Below are 27,619 nucleotides of genomic sequence, written 5' to 3' on the forward strand. Positions count from 1 at the left end.
ATGGAATCTGTTCGGATTGAACCATAACCAGTTGTATATTTATTTACATGTTTACCTATCTGTTTATACATTGTATTTATACTTTGTGTTTATAAACTACACAGCTGTTTATGTATTGCAAAATCTTAATGGTACAGTATTATTTATTTATACAGTGCTAATTTAATTCAATTAAAAACGGTTGAATAAAAACTTGTTTTCAGATATTTACTGTTAATAGGATATTTGCCTTTCTGAACGCTGTACTTTACCATAGCATTACCATAATGGCCTTAATTTGAAAAGCTGTTGCTGTGGCTATTAATACACGGTCGCTGCTTTCACAGTCCACGCTTCTGCACTGCGCGCATGCAAGATCCAGGATCAGCTAACTAGCTACACGTCCATGGTGTCGCATGAAGACTAGGCGCCTCATGCACCATTTCAGCACATTTACGAGTTCCCCAATCCCTCGATTTACCTGGAATAAATACTGAAAAAACAGATTTGATTTTGGTCAAACCCGCCTCGTGGGTTATAGCGGAACCCGCTAGCTATTCGTGTTGAAGCCACTATGGACTCGAGAGACACAGCCCCCGATTCGTGGGAACAGGAGGACGATGTTGAGGCCACGGCTGATACCGAACTTCAGTCCGCCTTCACCGGGCTCAACGTAAACGCTCCGGAATTCGTACCATCCTTTCTTTCCCGAGATCCGCCGGAAAACGCCACTTCTGATGGTAAACTGACAGCGTTAATAAACCGACTGACAGCATTGATAAGGTCTGCCCGTAAAAGGGCTTTTAGCTGGAAATGTTTATAGCAGGCTAGCCGGAGAAATGGTAACGTTAGTGGTTAGTTGAGCGCTGTGTTTACCATAGTCGAGTGAAGATATTTTTAGTGTACCTAGCCAGTTGTACTTACTACTTCATAAAATGTTGATTTAGTGCACTTCAATACACATTGTTGATCTGTCATGAACTAATACCCGGCTAGCCTTGCGTGGCCAGTTTAGCCGCTTACTTCACACCAGGATATTTCCTGTTTCTCCCCTTCATTGATTCTATTAGTTAATACATGATAGTAATAATTTCCTTATTAAAATGTTGTACACGTAAATAAATGAGCAACCCTTTTGATATCATTAAAATGATGTGTATTTACATGAAAGAAGACTCTAGTTATCACTATTCCAGCTGTTTTATTCTACACAGAAGCGGGTCGCCCCCTCATGGGTGCTGCGCTGTTGATGTCACATGACCAACTCTCCTGCAATTGTTAATACTACTAATAATAACAGACAGATGACCTGCTGATAATTGTCTGTTTCAGGTTATGTAGATTATTCTGTAAATTACAGGGGGTAATGTTAACACCAGCTTTGGGAAAACTAAATATTACGGTCAACATTTTCTGTTTGTACATTGAAATGATATCTAGTCCACTTTTGTCACAATAGTGATTTAAACAACCCAATTAAGTTGTCTACAATTCTTAAAAACAGATTTATAACATTATAATCTAATGTTATCCAGTCATCACCCCCCTCTATCTCTGTCCGCAGGCACCGATCCAGTGGCCAGCATGGAGATCTCAGAACCAGTGGGTATGTTCAAGCTAGACTGTGCTTTTCTGCTTGGGTTTTGTGTTCTGATATAGTGTTGCACTGCCTCTAATGCTGCTTCATCAGCCATACAGAGGGCAACTTGGGGTTGTTACATCAGCATGCATGTGCTCATATTACAGGCCTTATTTATCTCTGTACTTACACCTCCAACCACAGCTACTGACCAAGAGAAGCAGATGACAATGTCATCAGTGCATACGCATTTAGCCCTGATTCCAGCTGTACACTTTATGTAAAGCATAGATTTTCATACAGCTGCAGTGTCTCATGAATCAGTTGTTACCTTGCTTGTTCTCTGAAGTGTATAGTATACAGTACAATATTTGTAATGGCATAGAAATCAGTTCATTGGAATTCCTTTCCTGTCCTCTACAAATCTTTTTATTTTGCAGTGGTTCTTAGCATTTTTGACTCCAAGGCCCTTAGTCCAATATAATTCCCTCATATCTAAGCTGATATGTATTTCTGGTACTTTAGTTGTAATGAATATAAAAAATATATATTTCATTTTAAAATTGTACATCTTTTTTATTTTTATTTTTTTTACATTTTAATTTAGATTATTTTAAAGGGGTCATATGATGTGATTAAAATTTTTCCTTTCTCTTTGGAGTGTTACAAGCTCTTGGTGCATAAAGAAGATCTGTAAAGTTGCAAAGACTAAAGTCTCAAATCCAAAGAGATATTCTTTATAAAAGTTAAGAGTCAACCACGCCTACCTAAAACGGCTCATTCAATAATGTTCTTTTTAGCAACATCATATGACCCCTTTAATATAAGTTTGTTTAGATATTTTTATTTAAGTTTTTCGATGCCACCTAGTAGACCCCGGCCCACTGGTCGAGAACTACTGGCTTATAGTCCACCCAGAAATGAAAATTTCTTCAATCTTTTACTCACCTTCATGCTGTTTCACACCCATATGACTCATTTTCTTCTTTGGAACCTGAAAAGGAGACACCCAGTGCTGGTCACTCTTTTACATTAACTGCAATGAAAGGTGAATGAAGCTTTCATGCTTCAAAAAAGGATGCAAAAGCACCATACATGTTTCCTACAATAAGTAGTCCATACAACTTCAGTTAATTAATTGTTGCATTTAAAAATGGTTTTAAATGTGAATTAAACAGTTTTAGATTTGTCTATTTATTTGCCAATTGGAAAAATGCTTTATTTACATTTTTATTTTAATTTTAAAATGAATAAATTGATAATTGATTTCTTCCTTTTTTGGCATTCTTAAAGGGATAGACCACCCAAAAATTGTGTCATTATATACTCACCCTGATTCCAAACCTGCATGTATTTCTTCTTCGTAACACCAAGGAAGACATTTTGAAGAACTTAACAAACACAAAATTGGAACCCGTTGACTTCAATTGTATGGACAAAAAACACAGAGACATTTTTCAAAATCTTCCTTTATGTTTCACAGAAGAAAGAAAGTCATATATTGGAATATTGGAATGACATGAGGTTGAGTAAATGATGATGACAAAATATTTATTTTTGTCCTGTATATAAACACTCTTCAAAATTTCTCCTTTTGTGTTCTGTGAAATGTCATATGGGTTTTAAACAAATCATCATGAATTAGGAGTAAATGATGAGAAATGTTTCAATTTATAGTGAATAATCCTTTACTAGCCCGTGCAGCAGTGTTGTCAAGTCCGCGGTTTTCCTGCGGAATTGGGCTAATTTAACACTTTTGCCGCGATTTTTAACTATTAACTGGGGACCCCCTCGAAACGTGATTGGGCTAGTTTTGAGTAGCGATTGGGTGGGTTTTCTTGTGAAAACCTGGCAACCCTGCCATACAGTCTCTTTTGTTTGCTTGTCTTCAAGTTCAGGAGGTCCTTCGCTGTTTTTAGAATAAGAAGCATTTACATTTTTAAAAACATTTCCCCGAGATGTAGCTAAATTACATTGTTTTACTAAACAGCTGAGCTGACACAACTGAAATAACACTGGTTATGATTGAAGGACTGTGTTAGATACTGAATCATTTCAATATGGCTTGTATGTTGGCTTGTTTCTATATTTTTCACGAACAGGTCAGTGTTTTAGTAAATCTTAACCTTGAATCCTGCATCCATTAAACACAAACATGTTCATGTGACTGTCCCTGCAGCTGCAGTGGAGAATGGAGAGACAGATGCCAGTGCAGTGGAGACGTGGGAGCAGAAAGGTGAGCCGGATGAGGAGGAACCAGGAGGTGGATCCTCGGCGGACACAGGATTTTGTGGGGATGAGGCACAGGATGAAATGATGGAGGAGGATGAGGAGATGCCGACTCCCAAGCTGCCTCCTCTTCCACCGGACGCCCCTAAGAAAGAACACGTGAATGTAGTGTTCATTGGACATGTGGGTATGTTAACATAGTTAGAATGTCATTTAGTGTCGGAATATACAGTTTTATATTTTCTTTGTAACAACGCTTGCTTATTTCGCAAGCATTATATCCAGAATCATTTATTTATTTGATTGATTGATTTTATTGCCTGATTTTTTATTTATTTTTTGTACAGATGCAGGCAAGTCTACAATTGGTGGACAGATTATGTGAGTCAACCATGATTTTTTTTATAATAAAGCCTTGACTGACCTAACATCCTGTTATACATTATGATATATGATATAACACATACATATTTAATTGTTTTTCATTAAGGTATCTAACTGGTATGGTGGAAAAACGGACGCTGGAGAAATATGAACGGGAGGCGAAAGAGAAGAATAGAGAGACTTGGTAAACAGACATTGTTATTAATGTCTTTTCATACACTACTGACTATGAAAAGTATGGTCTCATTAAGTTTCTTATGCTCACCAAGGCTGTTTTTATTTGATCAAAAATACAGTAAGAACAGTAATATTGTGAAATATTATTCAATTTTAAAAGAACTGTTTTCTATTTTTATACAATTTGAAATGTAATTGATTCCTGTGGTGGCAAAGCTGAATTTTCAGCAGCCTTTTTTACTCCAGTCCTCAGTGTCACAGTTGAAAGGAACAGCAGTTATTTGAATTAGATATCTTTTGTAACATTATAAATGTCTTGAAGTCTGATTAACATGAAGTCTGGTTAAAAAGCTTTGTCTAAGATAAGAAAACCTTATGGCATAGTCAGTCTTAGATGTCTGTGTGAGCACATCAAATATTCATGTCTTTTTGAGTGAAATGTTTGCTCTCATGATGAAGACTGGGTTGAAATGACATCTCATACGTCTGTTTGTCCCTGCAGGTATCTTTCCTGGGCTCTAGATACAAACCAAGAGGAAAGAGACAAGGGGAAAACAGTAGAAGTTGGAAGAGCTTACTTTGAAACTGAGAAAAAGCACTTTACTATTCTTGATGCCCCAGGCCATAAAAGCTTTGTACCCAACATGATTGGAGGGGCATCCCAAGCTGACTTGGCAGTGCTGGTGAGTTCCTCTTGAAACAGCAGGACTGATTATTGCTTATAGCTCTGTAGCTAAGCTGTACAAGTCTTTGCCAAAGTAAATGCTGTTCTTTTGAACTTCCTGTTTTTTAAAGAATCCTTAATAATAATGTATCACAAAATGTTTCTACAAAAATATTAAGCACTGTAGTAATGGCTTTTGAAAATTCAGCTTTGCCATAACAGGAATAAGTTACATTTAAAAATATATGAAATAACAGTTATTTTAAATTGTAATATTGTTCACAATATTGCTGTTTTTACTGTATTTTTGATAAAATAAACGCAGCCATGATGAGAATAAGAGACTATTTTCAAAAACATTAAAATATTTTTTAACAACCCCAAACTTTTGAATGGTAGTGTAGATATATATTAAACTAAATAAATAAATTAACAGGTCTTGACTTTATTTTGTCTAGATTTATTGACAGACATTTAAGAAAACATTGCTTTTCTTCAGGTCATCTCTGCCAGAAAGGGCGAGTTTGAGACCGGTTTTGAAAAGGGAGGTCAGACAAGGGAGCATGCCATGCTGGCCAAAACAGCTGGAGTCAAACATCTGATAGTCCTCATCAACAAAATGGACGATCCCACTGTGAACTGGAGTTTGGATAGGTGAATAAAGTAGATTTCTAACGTTTTTATTCTTGTATCTTGTCCTTATTTTACCAATTAGTACACATTTTCCCACAGATATGAGGAATGTAAAGAGAAGTTAGTGCCATTTCTAAAGAAGGTGGGCTTTAATCCAAAGAAAGACATTCACTTCATGCCCTGCTCTGGAATGACTGGAGCCAACCTGAAAGAATCTTCCGAGCTGTGCCCTTGGTACACGTAAGTACTGTATAGCATGTCATTTTTCAGGCTAGCGTGAATATATGAAGGTGAAAGTGACAATTGGCAATTTATTTAAACTCTGAACTTGTATAGGGGATTACCGTTCATTCCACATCTGGACAGCATGCCAAACTTCAACAGATCAAGTGATGGTCCCATCCGATTGGCTATTGTGGATAAATACAAGGTAAATGAAAGATGGTATTGTTATCTTGACATTTGATGTCAGGTTTAATGACTTTGTAATGCTGACAGATGCTAGAACAGTTAAACGCAATCTCACTAAGTACATTTGCATAAGCCACATGCTCCTCAAAACCGCATCTGTTGCTCTGAAATAATATGCTGAGTGTCTGTCAAGAGTGTCTTACTGCTCCAAATACTGCTATTGTCTCAGTTTCTGCTGATGATTTCCAATTATTTTAATACCACAGCATGAGGGAGTGTTTTGGCAGGAAACTATCTAGTATAATGGAAGAAGGAAACTGTTTTCTCAGCGGTTCTTTTCCCATTGAAACTACATGTGTGAGGTATTATGAAACCAATAAGCTAAACTAGGTCCTGTGTTCAGCACATGTAATGAGATTAAGTTCATTAAGTTATTTAAAGCCTTGTTTAGATGCCTTGCTAGAGCTGGGAGTTACCATCAGATTGAAGTGTCAGTAATTAGAGAGAAAGTTCTTCAAATAAGCTTTTGACACCCAAAAAGATTGTTCCCCCCCCCCAACTTTGATAGCTACATTTTTTTTTTTAAATGTACCAATGTTAAAAATAATACGCACCATTATTAAAATTCTGACTGATAAACCAACACACTCTTAAGGTAGTTTGTAACTTGTTTTACATTTCAAAGTCGTCATAGTTGGCTAAACTTCTATGATGGTGAACACAAAGTACAACAAATATAATTTCTGCATTCCCATTGGCCCCAATAGTAAAAGTAGTTTCTGTGATTTAATGCTAAGGTAAGAAAACACAAAGTATAGTGTTATAAATGTACATTGCATTTTTATAATTAAATATGTAAAAAAAAAAAAAAGTATATTCCTAAGCTTATTCCTAAATATTTTACGCTTTTTTTTACAAAGTAAATTGTACAAATTCATACAAATTCAAAATGTAAAATGTAAAATAGTTACATTCTGTCATGAGATACTGGTTAGTATTAAAATTCTATACTATTTGTCTAAATGAAAAAAATTTTGAAATGCTACAAGTGAATTTAGGCATCACAACAGTAAAATTTATAGTAAAATAATGATGAACTTCAAGTGAGTGTTAAATGATGGCAAAGGTGCAAGCAAAATTAATATTGCCCTATACTGATCAATTTAAAAAAACCTCTAACATCGGCAGATAGAGTCCATAATGCTCCTTTATAATCTTTTGTGTAGGACATGGGCACCGTGGTGCTTGGAAAACTGGAATCTGGAAGTATCATGAAAGCACAACAACTTATTATGATGCCAAATAGGGTAAGACTGTACCAAACAATAGTATGTACAAATACAGTTTGTTGTTATCACAACCATCATGAATCTTAGCCATTATCTTGCATTTTCACATTCAATGTCTGAAACGTTGTTTGTTCTGATTTCCCAGCACACTGTGGAAGTGTTGAGCCTTCTCTCTGATGATGTGGAGACGGACTACGCTGGACCTGGTGAAAACCTGAAGCTCCGGCTCAAAGGCATTGAGGAGGAAGAGATTCTCCCAGGCTTTATCCTATGCAATGCTGAGAACCTCTGCCACTCAGGGCGCACTTTTGATGCCCAGGTAAGGATTTCAACACTGGGAGAATATTTTGTTTAGTTATTTCATTTAGTCATTTTTTAAGCATGACCTAATGGCTTTTTTCTTCGTTCTTGTTCACAGATTGTCATTATTGAGCACAAATCCATTATATGCCCAGGTTACAATGCAGTACTACACATCCATACCTGCATAGAAGAAGTGCAGATAACAGTAAGTTATTTTGTGTGCACTCCTAAAACATTCAGACATAAAAGGTGTTAAAACAGATCTCAATGGTTTGGTAGCCTAAAATATTGAACTGTCATGTTCCTAAAAACCTCCACAATTAGGCGTTAATCTGTCTGGTGGACAAGAAGACAGGAGAGAAGAGCAAGACTCGTCCACGCTTCGTCAAACAAGACCAAGTATGCATCGCCCGTCTTAGGGCCACAGGAACGATCTGCTTAGAGACTTTTAAAGACTTCCCTCAGATGGGACGTTTCACCTTAAGAGATGAGGGTAAGATATTAGGAAAATCTAATATGATAATTCAAATATCAAATTTTCAGAAGTCCAATGATAGATTTAATATTCTATCTAAATACTAAAATTTAAGATGTTTTATGTTATTTTTTAGGTAAGACAATCGCAATTGGCAAGGTGCTGAAGTTGGTACCTGAGAAGGACTAAATGCAGATAGAAGGACTTCCCTGGTGCACTCTGGGATTGAGGAGGATGCAGTGATCCCACTGTGGATCAGTCTAAGAAAATTACTTTGGAAAAAGGACATTATCAAAGTGACAGTATCAATTTTAGGAAGAACATTAATATAGAAAGACAAGTTCAGTGTGACAGCTTTCTCATATTGAGAGCTCAGCTATGCCACTCATGTAGCCCAATTGTTAAAGCCAGATTCTCTCCACTGGTACATAATCTTAAAATGGATGCAATTTTCTTTTAAGCTGTCGGCTTTTTAATTTTATGTTAAAATATGAGAGGGAGTCTTGGTGTCATCTCTTTGAAAGGTTAATGCCATTACTGTGTGCCCCATTCAAACATAACACTCAGATCATTTCCCCTTATAAGAATGCAGGGTCTCTGATTGCATATCACTTTACAATAGCATCATCTGGGCAGTTAGAGACTGCTGACTGTTTCGTTATGGCATGAAAGGGGTCCATACAGGGTCTAAGCTTGCCAGTACCCTTGCTCTTTACCTGGCAAGTCCTGCAAGAGTCATAATTGTCAAGATCAGGTCGTAAAAGAGGCCTTGGTCCTTCAAATAAAATGACACTTATTTAGAGATGTAATAATGCAAAAGATGAACAGATGAATCTGTTTACTGTGATGTCATTACATAACAAATGACAGATGCACCCATGTGGTTAAAAAAACAAACAAACTTGTCATATCAGCTGGTGTAAATTATGTACACTCTTGTTGGGGATGTAAACATCAAACTTCCTACAAATAAAACACTAAAATGACTTCAAATGAAAATGGATGTTTGCTCTTAGCTGTTTTTGTGTTTAATGCCCTGGAACTTGCACTGCATTTTAGTAATTCTAGCTGGAAGGCCAAATGGGCATGATTAAGGCAGAGAATAATGCAACACCGTATTATTAATAATGCTACTTCATTTAATTTATTAAGTTGTGCTTACACTTACTTTGAGACCATTTTAAATTTGATATATTTGTATATTTATAAACGTCCGCAAGAAATGAAAACGCTGGTCTCTATTCATTTGAATAAATAATATATGATCATTTTATATTTATTCTAATAAATATTTGGTGAATATTAGAAAATAATATAATAATAAAAGTATGATATTAAATCAGAATTTGTATAACTTTATTATATTTAAACGCTGCAGATAAATTAAATAATGTTACCTAATTCATGCAGCATAGATCTTTTTCACACTTCGGCGTTCGAAAAGCAGAAGCTTCGAATAGTGTAAAATTCCGCTGTAACCTGTATGAATGCCAACGCCCATAGCACGGGATTGTTGTGATTTACAGTACTAATGTACAATTCATCACAGACGTTTAATCAAACCCACAGTTTACAATCATATTTCATGATTTAAATGGGAGTGCACAAGCCATGCTGTTTATGTATGCACAATACTCCATAGTCAGACCAGCTTTTTATTAAAGAAATGCAATAATAGCATACAAACAACATCACATTAAAGAGCAATAAGGTTATATATATCATAAAAAAATTAAACACGAGTTAAGACTATACAAATGAAACAATAATAATGTTAGCATTGCTTTCATGCACTTACTATACTTTATTCTTATTACTGTTTACTGTAATTACCCAATAATGTTGGAGATCCTACAGTTACACAGGCAAGGCTGACAATCGCCTCGCTTACATAATGTTTCACGTTAAAATGGAAGATTATACATTTGGTAGGCTACCGTCTAAGGCTAAATAGACCGTTTGAAATACCGATGTTTACTGTCAAGTTCAACAAAGTTAGTTTAATTTTCTTGACAAAATTGGCTACAGACGATTTATACAGGCGGAAAGTCTTTTACGCTACTAATCGAAGCCGGATGTGACGACACGCGGATCGTTCCCTAATCTCTTTTCAAAATAAAAGTGCTTGTGACGTTTACTTCGGAAATGCGCATGCGCTTTTATGCTTTCTCAACACACGTAGTGATGGGAAGTTCGGTTCTTTTCCGCGAACCGGTTCTTTCGGACAGTTCGATTCAATAAACCGGTTGAAAAAAACGGTTCACCGGTTCTTTTACGCTCGACGTAATGACGCCATTGGCGATGACGTAATGGCGTTGAATCTATCGCGGGCTTAACACATTCAAATATAAAGTCAGTAATCATAACATCAGTCAATTAAAACATCATTATAATCTGATACGTTTCTTACAATTTGGATTTTTGTATCTAAAGCATCAACACATACACTGGTTCAACCGGTTCACTAAGAAGAACCGGTTAAATCGAACAATTGGTTCGCGAACCGGACATCACTAAACACACGTGTAGCATGGACTCCACACGACATGAATTAGATCTCGATCGGTCTCAGGTAAACTAGAAATATTTGATAGTTTTACCCTTACATGTTTGTTAAGTTGTAATAATTTTATTATATGTTTGTATATTTACGTTTGGGTGGGAACCTTGTAAAAATCTAGTAACAAACCAGGCTGCATGTTGGCTAACTGCTGTAGTGCCCAAGTTTCGAAGTAGTTAAATGAAACATATGTTATCTTTGCTTTTATTATTTGTTTTATGTATGTGCCTGATGTAGTATTAGTCATGATTTTGGTTGCTGTCTTTGTAAAATGTTCTATGGCTGTTTCTGAGTTTGGGTATTAAAGCCAACTTACTGCAGTTTAAAAGCCATTAATTTAGTTAATAACACGTATTACAGGTAAAGAAAGCTGTACAGGCATTACGGGCATATATAAAGAGCAGCTCCACATCCCAAAAGCTCTTCGAGAATGATGGTCAGACCATCTCTCTACTGTTAACTCAATGGAAAATCCCTAAAAAGGAGCAAACCATTCGCATGTAAGTGTTTCAATGGGAAATTAATCTAGAGTCATTGATTTAGAGAAACTTAAGTTCATTAAGTATGTTATTGCTCTTACCAAGTATGTTATTGCTCTTACCAAGTGTGTTTTGCCCCACAGTCCTTTACCTCATGGGCTGAGGACAGAATCAGGAGATGTGTGTCTCTTCACCAGAGATGAACCCAAAATGACCTCCGAACAGGCAGTGAGATTCTACAAGAAGTTACTCAGAGAGAGAGGGTTCAAAAATACCATAGAGGTACCAATTCATCTGTCTAATTGTTATAAGTTTACTAGATTTATATGCACTTCAGCAAACCCTTTCCTTCTGTCTCAGTGCTGGTCATGGGTTAAAAAGTGCTAGAGTAATTCAGCGTGTATCCAGACGAGTCTCCTTTTCTATTGGAGCTTGTCTCTACAAACTTTGAAACAATCAGGTATTGTGAAATATGGTGTCATCTTATGTTTACAACACATTTTCTCTTGTTAGGTGATTCCTTTCAAGATGTTGAAAACTGAGTATAAGCCATTTGAAGGCAAAAGGAAACTGCTGGGCAACTTTGATTTGTTTCTGTCAGACGCACGCATCCGCCGCAGGTTACCCTCCCACATTGGGAAGCATTTCTATGAAAGGAAGAAGTAAGTTTGTTTCTAACTGTAAATACAGACACAAACGTTTTGGTGCAGAATAGAGATAGAAAGACACGTATAAACTAGGGCTGAAACGATTAGTCGACATTATCGACAATAAAAAAAAATTGTCAACAAATATTTTTGTTGTCAAATAGTCGTTTGATCTCATATGACCTAATGTAAGAGCCTGCAATAATGCGGTTTGACCAGTGTGGCACTCATGGATGTAATTCAAGAGAAGACACAGTGCTTCAGTTCAACGCAAACGCAGCCGAACCTGAAGCTGCTGAGCGGCGTTTGGATGAATGTGTAAATATATGCTGCGTGCTTTCATCTCAATAATGAAATAAACACAACAAAAACTGACAGCGGTGAGAAAGCAGCAGTTAAGAAATCATCTGATCACAGCGATGTGGATGTTTGCATGAGCTCTGCAGTTCGGTAAGTTACTCCAGTAAAGTCCAGTCATGTCACATTCATTTATATAGTACTTTGTACAATAGATAACGTTAGCCTTAAATCAAGCAGCTTTACAGTATTAAACATGAAAAACCAGAGACAGTGTTACTTTTAGTTCGAATTACAACTAGGGCTGTCACGATTATGAAATTTGGCTGATGATTAATTGTCTAAAAATAGTCACGATTGTTGCGATTAATTGTCTGTTTTAGGGCTTTGGTGATTATGCCGATTATCACGATTAATTGTCTGTTTTTGGCTTTCATTATATAATTGTTAATTTAAGGGTTCAGTAAATAATTATGATGTTATCTTTTAATCTTTTTTGCGTTATTATTTTGCAGTGTAAGATTACATAGAGTATTCCAAATTCTAATAATTGGCCAATATCCAACACCACCGCTATTGTTTTTTTCTACACCACTACAGAATATCAATACTGTGTTTGTGGAACTAATGGTCACTCTTTTTTAAACCATTTGTTTAACATAATCCACTAAATACTCACTTCCTCATTACAGAGAAAAACTACATTTGAATAAAAATATATAAGATATGAAATTAAACTAGCTGGCTGTATAATTTAGCAGCAAGAACAATATCTTAAAGGGGTCATATGATGCTGCTAAAAAGAACATTATTTTGTGTATTTGGTGTAATGAAATGTGTTTATGCGGTTTAAGGTTAAAAAAACACATTATTTTCCACATACTGTACATTATTGTTTCTACTCTATGCCCCGCCTTTCTGAAACGCGTCGATTTTTACAAAGCTCATCGTTCTGAAAAGCAAGGTGTGTTCTGATTGGCCAGCTGTGATTGGCCAACCGTGAGTCAGAACAGCCGGCATTGTAGTCTACCAGGATCAGGAAACAGTCCTCCATAAAATGTGCTGCACACATCTGAATATTTGGGTTGAAGTGTTCTGGAACAGTGTTGTATGCTTCAAACAGAGCAGCACAAAGCTCTTATGCACATCCAGGGTGCAAAATGGTGCACTTGAAGCATCATGGAGTCGCAGCGCTTATGCACATCTAGGGTGCAGAATGATGTGCTTGAAGCAACATGGAGTCACAGCCATAGATTGTATAAAAACATGGACGTAGTGTCCGTGACGTCACCCGTAGGTTCCTGAAGAGGTTTTTGAAGCTCAAAGTGGGCAGAGCCAGCCGCCGCCATCTTGGCAGCGCGTCACCGCGCGTCACTCCCGGATAATCGAAAATGGGCAAAAAGGCGGGAGCTGGTTAGAGTGTTTAAACCGGCAAAGCTTAATGACTATCATAGGACAACATGTTAGCAATGTGCTAATAATGCTAAAACATGTTATTCATGCTAAAAGCATGCTAGCAACATGCTACTCATGTTATTTATTTATGTATTAGAATATGTATAACTTGCAAAAGCTGAATAATCAAAGTCTACTGATTAATCAGTGAAATAATCAATGATTAATCGGTCTAATAATAGTTAGATTAATCGACTATCAAAATAATCGTTTATGCAGCCCTAGTATAAACACATATATTAAAATCTTACGTCATTTATCTTAAAGGGATAGTTCACCTAAAAATTTAAATTACCCCATGATTTACTCACCCTCAAGGCATCCTAGGTGTATATGACTTTCTTCTTTCAGATGAATTAGATTACTTTTATGCAGGCTTTTGCGGGCGGGAGCGGGACAAAACATGAATGTCGCGGGCAGGAGCGGGACCAGATAAGATATATTTCTGCGGGAGCGGGACAGAATCTTGCAGGAGCGGGCGGGAGCGGGACAGAAAAATCCGTCCCGCGCAGGTCTGTACTTCCAAGCTTTATACTGGTAATGAATGGGTGATATTCAATAGTCTAATCGAAGTCCAATAAAGTTTATCCATCCATCATAAAAAGTGTCACACATGGCACCGGGGGGTGAATAAAGGCCTCCTGAAGCGAATCGATGAGTTTTAGTTAAAAAAAATACCCATATTTAAAACTTGTATAAACCGTAATCTTTAGCTTCTTTAGCTGTTCACCAGCAAATTTTCACTGGAGCTTACACTATGCCAAACATTTTTTTAATATAGCTCCGATTGCATTCGTCTGAAAGAAGAAAGTCATATACACCTAGTATGCATTGAGGGTGAGTACTTCATGGGGTAATTTTCATTTTTGGGTGAACTATCCCTTTAAATCAACAATAATGAACATTATGCATTTATGAAAAGCATCAAGATTTAAAAATAATAATTGCACTCACCTGGAGCTTTGAAAAGTAGTACATGTAAACACAAATAATATAAATCTAAAGTTCATACATATAAAAACTGTCCAAATACATATAAAACTGTCCATGTTAAGCCTATCACTTTTTTATTTCTTAAAGGAAAACGGGTGATAAAAATGTGGTCACATTTATTGTTCTTCAGTGTTTAAAATCTGTGAAGGAATTTGAGATCTGTAATTTCATGTGAGGGCGAAAGACGCAGATTCCCCACACAGATTTTGCAGCAGGTTCAAGTTGGCCACACGGATTCGCCATGTTGACCCACAGATGGCTATTGGGTTTGAAAGAGACTTTTGTGTGAACTTCACTTCATACATCGCTACACTATTGACATTGACAATAGACAATAGTCTATTTTTTTTTTATGCCTTGTGAAATTTCGGCAATGTGATCACATCTTTACCCTTGTAGAAAAGGTGCTCTGAGACTAACCACTGAAAGTGTTTATTCGTGCAGATTTTCAGTATCTATCAGGGTTGTCAGTCATTGTTAATGACATTGATTTAAATTCTTTCTCTGTCTCAGGGCTCCTCTGTCGGTGGATCTGGAGAGTAAACATCTAGCCAGAGACATGGAGCGCCTCATTCAGGGCACCACACTCACTGTCTCAAATAAAGGCTCTTGTTGGTATGAACCTTATTTTTTTTGTTGTACAGTAGGTAGAAGCACTACAGCAAACCAATTCCTGCTCCATCACAGCTGGAAGTGGGTTAAAACAGTGCGATAGTAACTCATAGTGTATCCAGACAGGTCTCCTCATCTGTTGGAACTTGTCCCTACAAACTATGATACATGAGATTATTGTCTAAGAATTTAATGCAACCAGCCACTTTTTTTGTGTGTGAATTTATATAAATGAAGCCAGTCTTTGGTTTTGTCAGCGTTAATTGATAGTATGTTCTATTTACAGAAGGTATGTGTAATAGAGCCAACCACTGAAGGTGCTGTAGCGCTTTTGTAGTTGTTGGTTTTCTTCTTCTTCCCCAATGGGAGTCTATGGGCAGCCTTATGAACGGTAAGTAGGAAAATAATGAAAATTGGCACACATAGTGGTGGTCCTGAATAGTAATCTGACCAACATTGGGGTCTGTAGAACCAATTCCATAGCGCCATCACCAGTTCAATAATAATAATAAAATGGTTCACCAGATTACTCTACTCATAGTCTCACACAGCCAGACCTTGAGACTGATGGCAGAAACCAGTGTGCTGTGGGCATGACGTTTGAGGCTGAGACTACTCTCCTTATGGTGATCACATGCCGTAGCTTGCATGAAGACTGCCCATTACAGCGGTTTGTATAATTGTTAATATATAAATATTGTTATAAAAATATTGTTATTTTAATCCAATTAAACTAAAATATGTTTGTATTATTTAATATAATATGATAACATTATTATGTAATAAACTAATAACATTATTATGTAATAAACTAATATGTTGTCCCACTATATCTAATAAGCAGTGCTTACTCGTGTGTTTATAACAGTATCAGTTTTGTATATAAACCTTTGCAATGAAAATAATTTTAGAACATATTTATTAGTCTGGTATTGTTTTATTTGAAAGGTCTCTGAAAGATGAAACAATTGTTATGCTGTAAAAATTATTGTAATATTAACTGTAAAACTTAAAAAATGCTATGGTGAAAACTTGTTAATTGGTTAACAGTAAGTTCCCTATATATGGGGAAAAACAGTAATATACATTTAATGTAAGTTTATGCAAAAATATTGTTAAATGTACCATTTTTGTAAGTAAAAAAAGAACAAGTAATTTTATAATTTACAGTGAAAAAGTGTAAACTGACATTCCCAGATTTCCCTTGGTGACACTTCACATTTGATGGTATTTTATTTGAATAATTGTTCTTAGTAGTTTTTATTCTCAGTTATTTATATTAGGGTTTTATTTGAAAATGTATGTTGTTTAATTCATGTTTATTCCATTATTTTAGTGTCATGTTTGTTACCATGATGGTGTTTTGTATTTGTACAGATTCTACATATTAGTATTTATTTACCTCAGCTTGTGCAAAGCTACTTGTGATGAACCTGGATTCTTATTATGGTGGCTGTCAGTATGTTAAAGATATAAAACAGATTTTTAAACTGTAATATTTATGGGTTGTTTTGTAAATATGAGTACATTCCTGAAGCTGCCAGTTTTTGTTGGTAAAAACGACAGGATTTTATAATTGTTTTTACAGTGTATAGTTACATTAACAGTTAAAAATGGAAATTTGGTTGAAGAAGAGTTTTTGTCATGAGAAAATGTGACTAAAATTTAAACTGATGCCAGTGCTAAAGATAAAAGGGACATCCCCTCCTTAAGACATATTTACATATTGGGAATAATAAAATGTTGGCTGCTGTGTAAGTTCAGTGACGCCTAGCACCTCAGTGGAAGATGCTTTTCTTTATATTGCTGCTTTACATTATTATTTATGCTGAGGGAAAATGTGCAAAGAATTATTATTATGATGGACTTCTTGAGGAGTGTCAACATTGCTCCATTAGATGCAACTCCCCACCAAATATTTGCAAAACATTTTGCACCTCAAGTAAGTATTGTTTTTATATCGGATTCATAACTTTTTTCATTTAATTTAATTTTCATTTTCAAAACTAAGACTATGATAGTTGTATAAGCACAATGAATTTACTAATTTTATGTATAAATGTAATAGTTACAGTTATGGTAAGTCAACATACTCCTTGCAGAATCAGTAAGTTGCTTAGAATTAAAAAAATGATTATAATGTTTACTGCCCTGAAGAAGCTACATAACAATATTCAACATTCAATGTATAATAGAATATTTGTCAATATATATTCTACAAGACAAATTACCGTGATTTACACAAATGATCATGTTGTGTATTAAAAACCAAGAGGATGTAAACTTAAGAAAAACGTTATGAAAAGTTATTAATTTGTCTTGTGAAATATATGTATAGTATAAATGCATAAAAATAGCTGTTCAATATAGGGCAGTACAAAACAAAATACCAAATGCAATTATTACTTAAATACTATTATTCCAATAAAATAATTTAAACTCTTGAAAATTCTGCAAAAAGTATGATCGATTATGAGTAGAACTGTATCATGTATCATGAAGTCCACAATGTCTTATGATTTCAGTCTCTTATTCAGTGCCTCATTGTGTCCTTTTCAGTCCCAGAAAACGAAGTTGAAAAGAATCAAAATATTTATTTAATTTTGATCGTGTTTTTTGTGTTCCTGGGAGCTTTCACAGCACTGACCATTATTCTGCGAGTTATACGCAGAAAAACCTGTAAGCCCATCATTAACAAAGGTACACTGGTGAAAGACTTTTGATATATTAAGAACAATTAAGACAGTTTTGTCCAAATTATAGCACATTGGTTCAAATGTTAGCACTTGAAATCATAATCATAGGGCATACATTTATTTTTAGTTTACTGTACTTGATTTTATGTATGACATTATTGCAACATGTAATATATATTATTTCATTTTATATGATTTGTATGTCTAACTATGCTTATTCTAGTAGTCAGTGTTTTTATAGTGACATTAATTGTGTGGGAAACAAATTCTTATAAAGTCAATGAAATGTCACTCAGTGATAGGTCAAGAACAAAAGACATCTGACAGCGAGAGAGGCTCAAATGTAACAGAGCAATCTGAAGATACAGATGAAGCTACAACTGATTTGCCAGATGGATTGAACCAACATCACTACAACTCCAGCCTGCCTCTTCCCTCCACTGAGGAAGGCACCACAATCCTGGTTACCACAAAGACAGTGCAAGCTTACCACTGTACACCTGTCATGTAGGGAGGAGATCACTGGAACTTCTATAACAGCAGCAGACTCAGAAAACACTGCACATCATCTGGTTAATGGTGATAGCGAGCATCGTCTCACCATTACTGTGTCCAGACTGGATAAAACTGTCATGACTGCTGCATGGATGCACTAATAATGGATACAGGACTTGAACTTGAACACAGGATGGTATCTGACTGTCAGAAGTGAACATCTCAGTGTTATTTAGATGTAAGAATGATCTGCGATATTAGAATTTAAAAAAGATTACAAACACATTTCACCACATTTTTTTCCGAAAGGTCACTCTTACGCTTTTTAATCAGCGCATAGCCAGTACAAATCTATGCTGTATCTTTGTTAAATTAAAATGTGTTACTTCAATTATGAAGTCTTACTATTTGTAAATATACTTAAAGAAATAAATAAATGCATGACATTTATGTAATAAATGCTTAAAAGGATAGTTCACCCATTTTTTAATCTGCCATCATTTACCCTTTTACCCTTTTATTTTTTTCCAAACAATGTATGACATTTTATCCCCCCAAAATGATCTGTTAGGCACAATGATAGTCTCAGTCACCATTTACTATCACTGTATGAGGGGGTGGGGGAATAAAAAATATAAAAATTACCCTGCAGGTGAAGTCAGTTCTCAACGTTCTGCCTAACATTTCCTTTTGTGTTTCACTGAAGAAATAAAGTCATACAGGTTTGGAACGACACTAGGGTGAATAAACGATGACGGAGTTTTCATGTTGGTGTGAACTGTCCCTTTAAATCAGGCTTTCACAATCCATTGACGTAAATTCGACTTCAAAATACTTGTATATCTATATATATAATTTTTTTAAATTATTAGGCTATGTAGCTTTGACCCACGTGACAATGTTGCTGTCACGTGACACCAGGGCAATGTCATGTGACTGACCCGAGCGCAGTGTACAGTGGTATTAGCGAGCTCTCGTTAGCACAACGATACAGTTTAACTCGGTAGAAACAGTTCACTCATGCTAAATCCGTACGATACTTAATAAAAACATATGAGTATTCATAGTTGTGATGAATTAAACGGCTTTTAAAAAGTGCTAGTTTTGTCTAAGCTAGGCCTCGGTTTAACTGCTCTGCAAATGAAAAGTATGGAGAACGACCCAAAATGTAAACAGTGTTGTTAAACATCTTTGGGGATTAATCTGATACTTTTGGGTACCTACACAACCGCGATTCATGTCGCTTGCTAAACCGTTTGATCTGGAATTTCAGAATGAACGGTGAGTTGTAAATGCGAGGTGATGGATTCATGCTGTTATGTTGTTTATTTGTACATGCCACACATTTAATTGTTATCTATTTATTGTTTGTGAGGCAACCAGAGGTTTCAAAACATTCAGTCTGTGTCACTGTGGTGTGAATATGCAGATCCTACAACGTAATACTTATTTATGACAAGAGCTTTAAAATGGGACAACATTTTAAAAATGGGATAAAAGAGTAAATTTCAACTTTAAATGTGATAAATTTTAAGAGTTAATTTGATCGGTCTGTCTACATATCTCCATATCTACAGTAGCTGCAACAACTTCCTAATTTCTTTATCTGTTGTCTTGACAGGTCATGTGAAATGTCTGTCAAATGGGCTTCATTCAGGACAAAAATCACAGTGCATGAAATGAATAACAGTTTAAAATGATGGCAGAAGATTGACTGCATACATATATGAGTACACACACACACACACACACACACACACACACATATATGTATATATAATATAAAGAAGGAATGGATCATTATATTCAAACTGACAGTGCCTACCACCATTAAGAACTGCTTGTGCTTGTCAATCTTTTACCAAATAGTTAATTATTGTTATTCATTTAATGCCCTGTGATTTTTTAAATGTTTATTTTAGCTGTGATTATGCTGTTAATATCAGTGATATTTCAGGACACTGTACCTTACAGGTACGCAGCAAAATGACCTGAAAAGACAAAACCTGTTAGAGAGACTTCTTGATGCAGTTAAACAGGTAAGGTAACGTTGAATTGTTTCATTGACTATTTGATAACTTATTTGTTTCCATTGCTAACATAAAACATTTCCTCTTTGACAGAGGTGTAAAGAGTACCTGAAAACCATACCTGAGTAAAAGTACAGGTACCTTACAGTGAAAATTAAAGTCACCAATTTCAAAACAACTTGAGTAAAGGTTTTAGAGTATCTGATTTTACTTATACTAAATATATAGGCTCAAAGATGCACTAGTCAAAGAGACATGCCAGGGAAAAACAAGAAAGAGTTGATTTCTGAGAAGAGCTATCACGTTTATTTTCTAAAACCAGAATAAAACTGAACACCTCAAAAATGGCAAAAAACAATATCCTTCAAAAAGGTCTCTTCAGGATAACGGATAAATAAAACAATGTTAAGTAGTTTTTTTTTTTTGCTTAATTTGTTTATTGTACTTTTACAAAAATAAGACTTCTTGCACTGGATGAGTTGGTTTCGGCCTCATTGTCATTGCTAAGGAACTCACATTCACATAAAGTAGCCTTGTTGACAGGTTTGGGTGTGTAAGGGCAAAACGCACAAGATATAGTACTTTCAGTGCCCTGTAGTTGGCGATATCACTTCTTTTGTAGCAGATATAAACTGCTGCAGAAAAAACTAGGTGGCATGCAAAATGTAATGTAATCACATTACAAATGTAGTGGAGCAACCCTCTACATTGCGAGTAAATCACTCGCATATGCGACTAAATCTTCACTCTGGGCGACTAAATGATGTCTAATATTAGCCAAAAATATACTCAAGTACAGTAATTAATTACATTTACTCAAACACTTTACACCTCTGCTCTTTGACAATGGTGGCTTAGAACAAGGAAAGAAGTGGTTTATAGGTTTTTCAGTGGCCAATTCTGATGATGACATTTAGAGCTAGATCAAGATATCTTATCTATCACAAATCATTTAAGGCAGAAGTGAACATTTACTTTTTTTTGTTATAATATTGTCCAAATATCTGCCAGTTAATCAGTCAATATCCTGACATAGAAAGAATTATAAATTCTGTTGATAAACATATATTTTTTTAAAGTATGGATAATAAAATGTCAGAATGCCTTTTTATGAACAAAAACTCTAGTGCAACATAATTCCCTTTTGCGCCATTCCATTTTATTTTGAGTGCAGAAAACGTGTTTATGTTTCTCCCATTTACCAGTTGTTTTATTTAGTAAGTGAGTTGGTAGATCGGGTTATTAAATATTAATATTTATCCTGGTTCCCGTGAAGGTGCTGCAGGGGTCTATAAGGAAGATATTTAATGCATATAAAACTTTTAAAGAAAATGATGACATTTCCAACGGTTTGAATAATTGGAATTTTGAAATAAAATAATGTTAGTTAAGGACTGAACATTCCTTTTTCTAATCGATTATTTTCTCCTCAGTGCCAAATTCGCTTTGGTGGCAGAAAGGAGATTGCCTCAGATTCTGATAGCAGGTGCCATAAAAATATTGCCTAGTTATTTTATAAAGCTGAAAATGGTTTGATAAGACTATGCCAAATTTGTGCGCTTTAATTAATTGGTAATTCTTTCCTATTTTGCTGTCGCAGAGTCATATGCCTATGTGCCCAGTTTGAAGCAGTACTTCAACACGGCTTGAGGAAAAGTCGCGGTTTAGCCCTCACAGCAGCTGCCATTAAACATGCTGCTGGATTTACTAGTAAAACTGAAGCAGGTACTGTAACTGATTCCATCAAATAATGGACATCCAGACCTTACTTTCTATCATTTTTTTTTTCATTTTTTTAGCCAGCCGTGTTAATCGATTTTCTGAAAGCACATGCTGAAAAGTGTTTTTCAAAGTGTTTACTCACTGAACTCTTTGCCCTACTTAATGAGTTTGTCTTAGTTGGTACCCCTGAGAGACATTGCCAGAGAGATTTCCCTAGTAACAAAGAACACATGTGGTGTTCTGGGTTGTCCATAGAGGAAACAGATGCTCATAAGTGCTCATACAGGAAAACCAGGTGCTGATACTGTTTATGAAACCAGATGGTTATGCAACAAGCCTTGTAAAAATGGCAAAAAAGAGAAACAAGGTTTTTCTGAGGTTAGTCTTTGCACCTGTTGTGGTTTTGAGCTGTTTAAAATTAACAGCAGAACTAAAAGTGATACTATGAATCAGTGCTGAGTACTTTTAACTTTTTAAAATAAAAAATAAATTATTACTTTTATTAAGGATGCATTGAATTGATCAAAAGTGACAATAAATCCATTTATAATGTTGCAAAAGATTTCTGTTTTAAATAAATGCTGTTTATTTTCTGTTTTCAACATTGATAGTAATAAAAAATGTTTCTTGCTCATTGGAAAGATTTCTTAAGGATCACGTGACTGGAGTAATCACTGCTGAAAATTCAGCTTTGCCATCACTGGAGTAAATAATATTTTTAAATGTATGAAATAGAAACCAGTTATTTTAAATTGTAATAATATTCACAGTATTACTTACTGTTTTTTTTTTTACTGTATTTTTGATCAAATAAAAGCCTTGGTGAGCATAAGAGAATATTTTTGTGAAAGTGGTCACATCTGAACCCACAACCTTTTGGTTTCCAGCCCAGATCTTTAACTATGAGGCTGCACCACCCTGTATCCTGTAATATCTTAATGTCACAGAGCCCAGGCAAGTATCACCTTCTGAGCCTTAAGTGAGCCATTTGAAAAAGTGTTACATACAGACAGCTGACCAAGTAAAATGCTCCGTTGTTTTGGTCCAAACTTGGGCAGAAACCAGCAACAGATAAAAAATCCAAAATATCAAAGGGATGTAAATACAGAACTAAATACTTACGTTTCAAATAATCTTATATAACCTCTGTAATATTCTCTGCCTGTCTGTATTTTCTATTATGAGGAACTGAGAACATTAACGTGGCGGTTCATACAGGCATCTATTGTGTGTTGCAGAGCTGACGTTCTGGTTTTATGTGAAGGAGCACCTCAACCGTCATGAGTTGCAGCGCTTCTACTCTCTGCGGAATATCACATCTGAGCAGGGCCGGGGCCGGGCATGGCTTCGTTGTGCCCTGAACGAACACTCGCTAGAGCGCTATCTTCACATGCTTTTGGCAGACCATGCCCGCCTTAGGTACAGACACCCATGATTCACTGTTGTGGATGTCTTCTTTTACCTTCCTTTTTGTTTTTCTCTACATATCAGTAATACTCTTTTAACTTATTCAAAGTTCTTTAATGGTTCTTTGGTAAATTCTTTAATCTGCCCCATATTTAGTGCCTTCTATGAAGACTGGGCTTTTGTCCTGGATGAGGAGAGAGCCAGTATGCTGCCCACCATGGCTGCAGGTAATATTTAAATGAGTTATTTGCCAGATGCTGTCTAGGAGTCATATGTAGTTGGGCGTCCTTTCCTGTGCAAGTCTAAATTCAGTTTATGTGATAACAGGGCTCAATTCCATACTGTTTGCCATCAACATCGACAACACAGACCTAAATGGCCAGGCCCGCGGGGGGTCGTCTGTGTCCCACCTGCTTAAGGAGTCCACACAGGGCATGAGCAGTTTGTGGAAAGAGTCTACTCAAGGTGTCAGCACTCTTCTGCGGGAAATCGGTACTGCCACTGCGGTGGTTCCCGGTTTTATCCCTCGCTCGGATGCTTCATCAGACCCGCTGCCCGTCCTGCCCCGCAGCACTTCTGCAGGTGCTTGAGTCACATACCATAATAGAATTCCACATGCACTGTCAGAAATATGTGAAGACATTGTACTTTTAGTGGTACAACAACTTGTCACTTTGGCAGTAACCCCTGAAGGGACAACTTTGTACCTTATCTACGCCTGAAAGGTGCATATTTGTACTGTAGAGTAGTAATATGTACCCTTAAGGCCCTGATATACTTACAGCAACATTCTTTTTCGTTCTCTGCTAAGGGGTAAAAAGAAGTTATAGCTGAAATACCTGAGCAGCGGTATACTGTTTCTGAACATCCCAGTGTCACCCACACTGCTGAGAGCGGTGTTAAGATGAATATGTAAATATGTGCTGCACGCTTTCCTCTCAGTAACAAAATAAACACAAATGACAACAGTGAGAAAAGAGCAGTTAAGAAAGCATCTGATCATAACGATGTGGATATGTTTGCATCATGAGCTCTGCAATTTGGCACTCATGTCATGTTTATTTATTTAGCACTTTATACAATAGATTGCTTTTCGCTTTTCCATCATGGCCTTTAAAGGGATAGTTCACCCAAAAATGAAAATTCTGTCATTAATTACACAAATTAAGATATTTTTGATGAAATGTGAGAGCTCTCAGACCCTGCATAGACAGCAACGCAACTGTAATGTTTCCAGGTCCAGAAACATAGTAAGGACATCGGTAAAACTGTCCATGTGACATCAGTGGCTCAACTTCAGTTTTGCGAAGCTACGAGAATACTTTTTGAGTGCAAAGAAAACAAAAATAACAATTTTTTCAACAATTCTTCTCCCCCGAGTTACATCTTCCGCCATTTTACCGTACGTTCACACCGCCGCCGTCGAGAGCGTCAAAGTGGCCGGAAGTCATTCATTTTCAATGTGAGCCGGTGTCGAGCTGCGGCGCGACTTGGACGTTGAGGGCGTCGAGGAGAGTTGAAATCAGGTCAACTTTATGGTAATGAGCTATGACACGGTTCAGTGGCAACCAGTCGGAACGTAGAAGTCCACCGCTTGAGAAGATTCCAGAGAACGCAGTCCTGTAAACTTTGGTTCCGACCACATTAGTTCCCAAGCAAAATGGAGGAGAGGTAATTTTTGACGCTCTCGACGGCGGCGGTGTGAACGCACAGTTAGAGAGAGTATCACATTGCATACGCACGCTTTCCCCTAAGCATAAACAACGCTGATTACGTCGATTACGCTCTTGGGTACTCTCCAAAATGGCGGAAGACGTAACTCGGTGGAGAAGAATTGTTAAATAAATTGTTATTTTTGTTTTCTTTACGCTCAAAAAGTATTCTCGTAGCTTCGCAAAATTGAAGTTGAGCCACTGATGTAACATGGACTGTTTTACTGATGTCCTTGCTACGTCTCTGTCTGGGAACATTACAGTTGTATTGCTGTCTATGGGAGGGTCAGATAGCTCTCATGCAGGGTCAGAGAGCTCTCACATTTCATCAAAAATATCTTAACTTTTGTTTTCCGAAGATGAATGAAGGTCTTACGGGTTTGGAACGACATGAGGGTGAGTAATTAATGACAGAATTTTCATTTTGGGGTGAAATAACCCTTTAAGTATGACTATGAACCTTTTAGGTGTAAATAAGGTACGATACAAAGATGTCCCTTTAAAGATGTCCCTTTAACGGCACTGCCCCACTGACAGGTAGTTGTAACCCTTAGAAGTACAATTTTTGCAAATTTTTTCTGAAAATGTGTTTTATTTCTCATTTTTTCACGTTTTACTACTAATAAATATTATTGTAGTGTTGCTATTGATGATTGAGATTCACCGGGGATTATTTAGTCTCCCTCATATTATTCCTTTACTTGCATTTTAGATTCCGGTTTAAGAAAAGAGCGCAGACGTAAAAAGAAGATAACAAACATTATCTCTTTTGATGATGATGTGGAAGGTGAGGACGAGGCTGGTGAGGACTTTGTGAGGAGTCTTAGGAAGAGTACGGCGGGTCATGTGAGTTCTGAAGAGGCTCTGGAACCTCCGGACTCTACCTCTCCCATTCATAACGGCTTGACTGAGCCTGGGATCGTGAGCTGGGCTGAAACACCCCCGCAGAACGGAGTGCTGCCTGATACCAAGAGCATTGACAATGAGGAGGAGGAAGAGGACGATATTTACGGAAAGAGCAGGCCGGAGCCCTCAGAAGAGGATCATGGGAATGGGGAGCCGTGAGTTTACTAGAAGTCTTGCTTTAATTGTTGCAGTAATCAACACCAGGATGTAGTGAGACTTGAATTGAAGTGACTTAAATCAACAATTACAAATAGCTATATTAACAAACCATTAATTTTATAATAACTCTTAATTCAATGAGTCCTTGTTACACTTCACATGTACACTAATCAAAAGTTTGGGGTCAGTACAATTTTTTTTAAAAGAAGTTTATATTGATCAAAAGTTACAGTAAAGACAAAGTTACACAGAAATTCTATTTCAAATAAAAGCTGTTCTTTTGACCTGTCTTTTCATTAGAGAATTCTGAATAAAAATGTATCATGGTTTCCACAAAAATACTGTTTTCCACCGTTTTCACCATATCAGCATATTAGAATGATTTCTGAAGGATCTTGTGACACTGAAAACTAAAGTAATTGGCTGCTGAAAACTCAGCTTTGCCATCACAGGAATAAATTATTTTAAAATACATTTAAATAGAACAGTTGTTTTAAATAGTTATTGTATTGTAGTAGTATTTCACAATATTACCGTTTTACTGTATTTTTGATTAAATAAATGCAGCCTTGGTGAGCTTAAGAGACTTCTGTCAAAAATACAAAACAGAATCTTACATACCTCAAACTTTTGAATTATATTGTATTTATTGTATTAGTAACTTATGCATAATTACAAGCAACTAACATACCAAACTCTGTAGTAAGTACATGCTGTTAATTAATATTACTTAGAACTTACTTGTGGAATTACATTGTAACAAAGACACATTAATGTAAAGTGTGACCATAACATTCTGCTCTGCATAGGATGGTTGTGGGGAGTTTATCCAGTGTTTCCACATGGAGTCCAAAGCAAATCATCACTGATAATGACAATAACAACTCACACATTCTCGTACCTCTGGCCCCCAGCGAGCCCTACACACAACAAGGTCAGACCCACAGCCTGTCAGAAACTGTCTGCATTCAGGGATATCTTGTGTTTTCATGGTCTTGTCCACATAGACGTGGCATTCATTTTTATGTCTCTGCTGATTTTCCATATTTCAAAATTAAGTTAAAATATAGCATTACTTAAATAAGTGTTATGTGTAACTACGGTCCTGGCATGAAGAAATGTGCTATTTTTGTGCTTACAGCTGGTCATTCAGTTGAGAATGTCGAATTTCATGGAGAGAAGGAGAGCTCAAGCCCACCAACTGACAGTGAAAAACGAAGCCAACTCCAGTTTAGGTATCTGATACAAAAGAACACATTTTTGTAAGATTTTAGTTAGTAAAATTTCTTTAAAGACTTATGCTTATTGTATTAACTTTTGGTGTCT

The 27,619-nt window shown here is 36.3% G+C and overlaps 4 protein-coding genes across 4 annotated transcripts in view; all 4 read left to right on the forward strand.

Annotated features, from left to right (window-relative positions):
* The first annotated feature begins 321 nt into the window (after positions 1-321).
* On the forward strand, positions 322-9,057 carry LOC107692072 (eukaryotic peptide chain release factor GTP-binding subunit ERF3A). The gene is made up of 14 exons (XM_016490976.1): positions 322-719; positions 1,544-1,585; positions 3,738-3,974; positions 4,135-4,168; positions 4,278-4,355; positions 4,851-5,031; positions 5,512-5,666; positions 5,745-5,885; positions 5,982-6,075; positions 7,283-7,363; positions 7,491-7,664; positions 7,764-7,853; positions 7,973-8,141; positions 8,260-9,057. The coding sequence occupies exons 1-14, from the start codon at positions 554-556 to the stop codon at positions 8,310-8,312; spliced, it is 1,695 nt and encodes a 564-aa protein (XP_016346462.1). The 5' UTR covers positions 322-553; the 3' UTR covers positions 8,313-9,057.
* Positions 9,058-10,265: 1,208 nt separating this feature from the next.
* Positions 10,266-15,297, forward strand: LOC107692074 (ribosomal L1 domain-containing protein 1-like). The gene is made up of 6 exons (XM_016490977.1): positions 10,266-10,294; positions 10,640-10,695; positions 11,044-11,183; positions 11,306-11,444; positions 11,676-11,824; positions 15,068-15,297. Exons 1-6 carry the CDS (start codon positions 10,285-10,287, stop codon positions 15,267-15,269), a joined length of 696 nt encoding a protein of 231 aa, XP_016346463.1. The 5' UTR covers positions 10,266-10,284; the 3' UTR covers positions 15,270-15,297.
* Positions 15,298-16,954: 1,657 nt separating this feature from the next.
* LOC107692075 (tumor necrosis factor receptor superfamily member 17-like) lies at positions 16,955-18,688 on the forward strand. The gene is made up of 3 exons (XM_016490978.1): positions 16,955-17,108; positions 17,726-17,866; positions 18,159-18,688. The coding sequence occupies exons 1-3, from the start codon at positions 16,955-16,957 to the stop codon at positions 18,371-18,373; spliced, it is 510 nt and encodes a 169-aa protein (XP_016346464.1). The 3' UTR covers positions 18,374-18,688.
* A 600-nt stretch (positions 18,689-19,288) lies between these two features.
* Positions 19,289-27,619, forward strand: part of snx29 (sorting nexin 29) — a 144,067-nt gene continuing 135,736 nt past the window's right edge. The window contains exons 1-10 of the mRNA XM_016490979.1: positions 19,289-19,638; positions 20,332-20,396; positions 21,821-21,873; positions 21,988-22,112; positions 23,348-23,528; positions 23,673-23,743; positions 23,844-24,098; positions 25,941-26,289; positions 27,103-27,227; positions 27,435-27,528. Of these exons, the coding sequence (XP_016346465.1) occupies positions 19,632-19,638; positions 20,332-20,396; positions 21,821-21,873; positions 21,988-22,112; positions 23,348-23,528; positions 23,673-23,743; positions 23,844-24,098; positions 25,941-26,289; positions 27,103-27,227; positions 27,435-27,528 (1,325 nt within the window). The 5' untranslated portion in view covers positions 19,289-19,631. The remainder of the gene's footprint in view (positions 19,639-20,331; positions 20,397-21,820; positions 21,874-21,987; positions 22,113-23,347; positions 23,529-23,672; positions 23,744-23,843; positions 24,099-25,940; positions 26,290-27,102; positions 27,228-27,434; positions 27,529-27,619) is intronic.

The sequence above is a fragment of the Sinocyclocheilus anshuiensis genome, unplaced genomic scaffold, assembly GCF_001515605.1.
Source record: "Sinocyclocheilus anshuiensis isolate Anshui unplaced genomic scaffold, SAMN03320099.WGS_v1.1 scaffold726, whole genome shotgun sequence".
Lineage (NCBI taxonomy): Eukaryota > Metazoa > Chordata > Actinopteri > Cypriniformes > Cyprinidae > Sinocyclocheilus > Sinocyclocheilus anshuiensis.

Bases quoted from the DNA above. Each gene is read 5' to 3' on its own strand.
- LOC107692072 (XM_016490976.1), top strand. From the start codon at position 554: ATGGACTCGAGAGACACAGCCCCCGATTCGTGGGAACAGGAGGACGAT. The intron at 3,975-4,134 runs GTATGTTAACAT...TTTTTTGTACAG, and splicing joins AGTGTTCATTGGACATGTGG to ATGCAGGCAAGTCTACAATT. The intron at 7,364-7,490 runs GTAAGACTGTAC...CTGATTTCCCAG, and splicing joins TTATTATGATGCCAAATAGG to CACACTGTGGAAGTGTTGAG.
- LOC107692074 (XM_016490977.1), top strand. The intron at 11,184-11,305 runs GTAAGTGTTTCA...TTTGCCCCACAG, and splicing joins AAGGAGCAAACCATTCGCAT to TCCTTTACCTCATGGGCTGA. The intron at 11,825-15,067 runs GTAAGTTTGTTT...TCTCTGTCTCAG, and splicing joins CATTTCTATGAAAGGAAGAA to GGCTCCTCTGTCGGTGGATC.
- LOC107692075 (XM_016490978.1), top strand. From the start codon at position 16,955: ATGCTTTTCTTTATATTGCTGCTTTACATTATTATTTATGCTGAGGGA. The intron at 17,109-17,725 runs GTAAGTATTGTT...TGTCCTTTTCAG, and splicing joins CAAAACATTTTGCACCTCAA to TCCCAGAAAACGAAGTTGAA. The intron at 17,867-18,158 runs GTACACTGGTGA...AATGTCACTCAG, and splicing joins TAAGCCCATCATTAACAAAG to TGATAGGTCAAGAACAAAAG.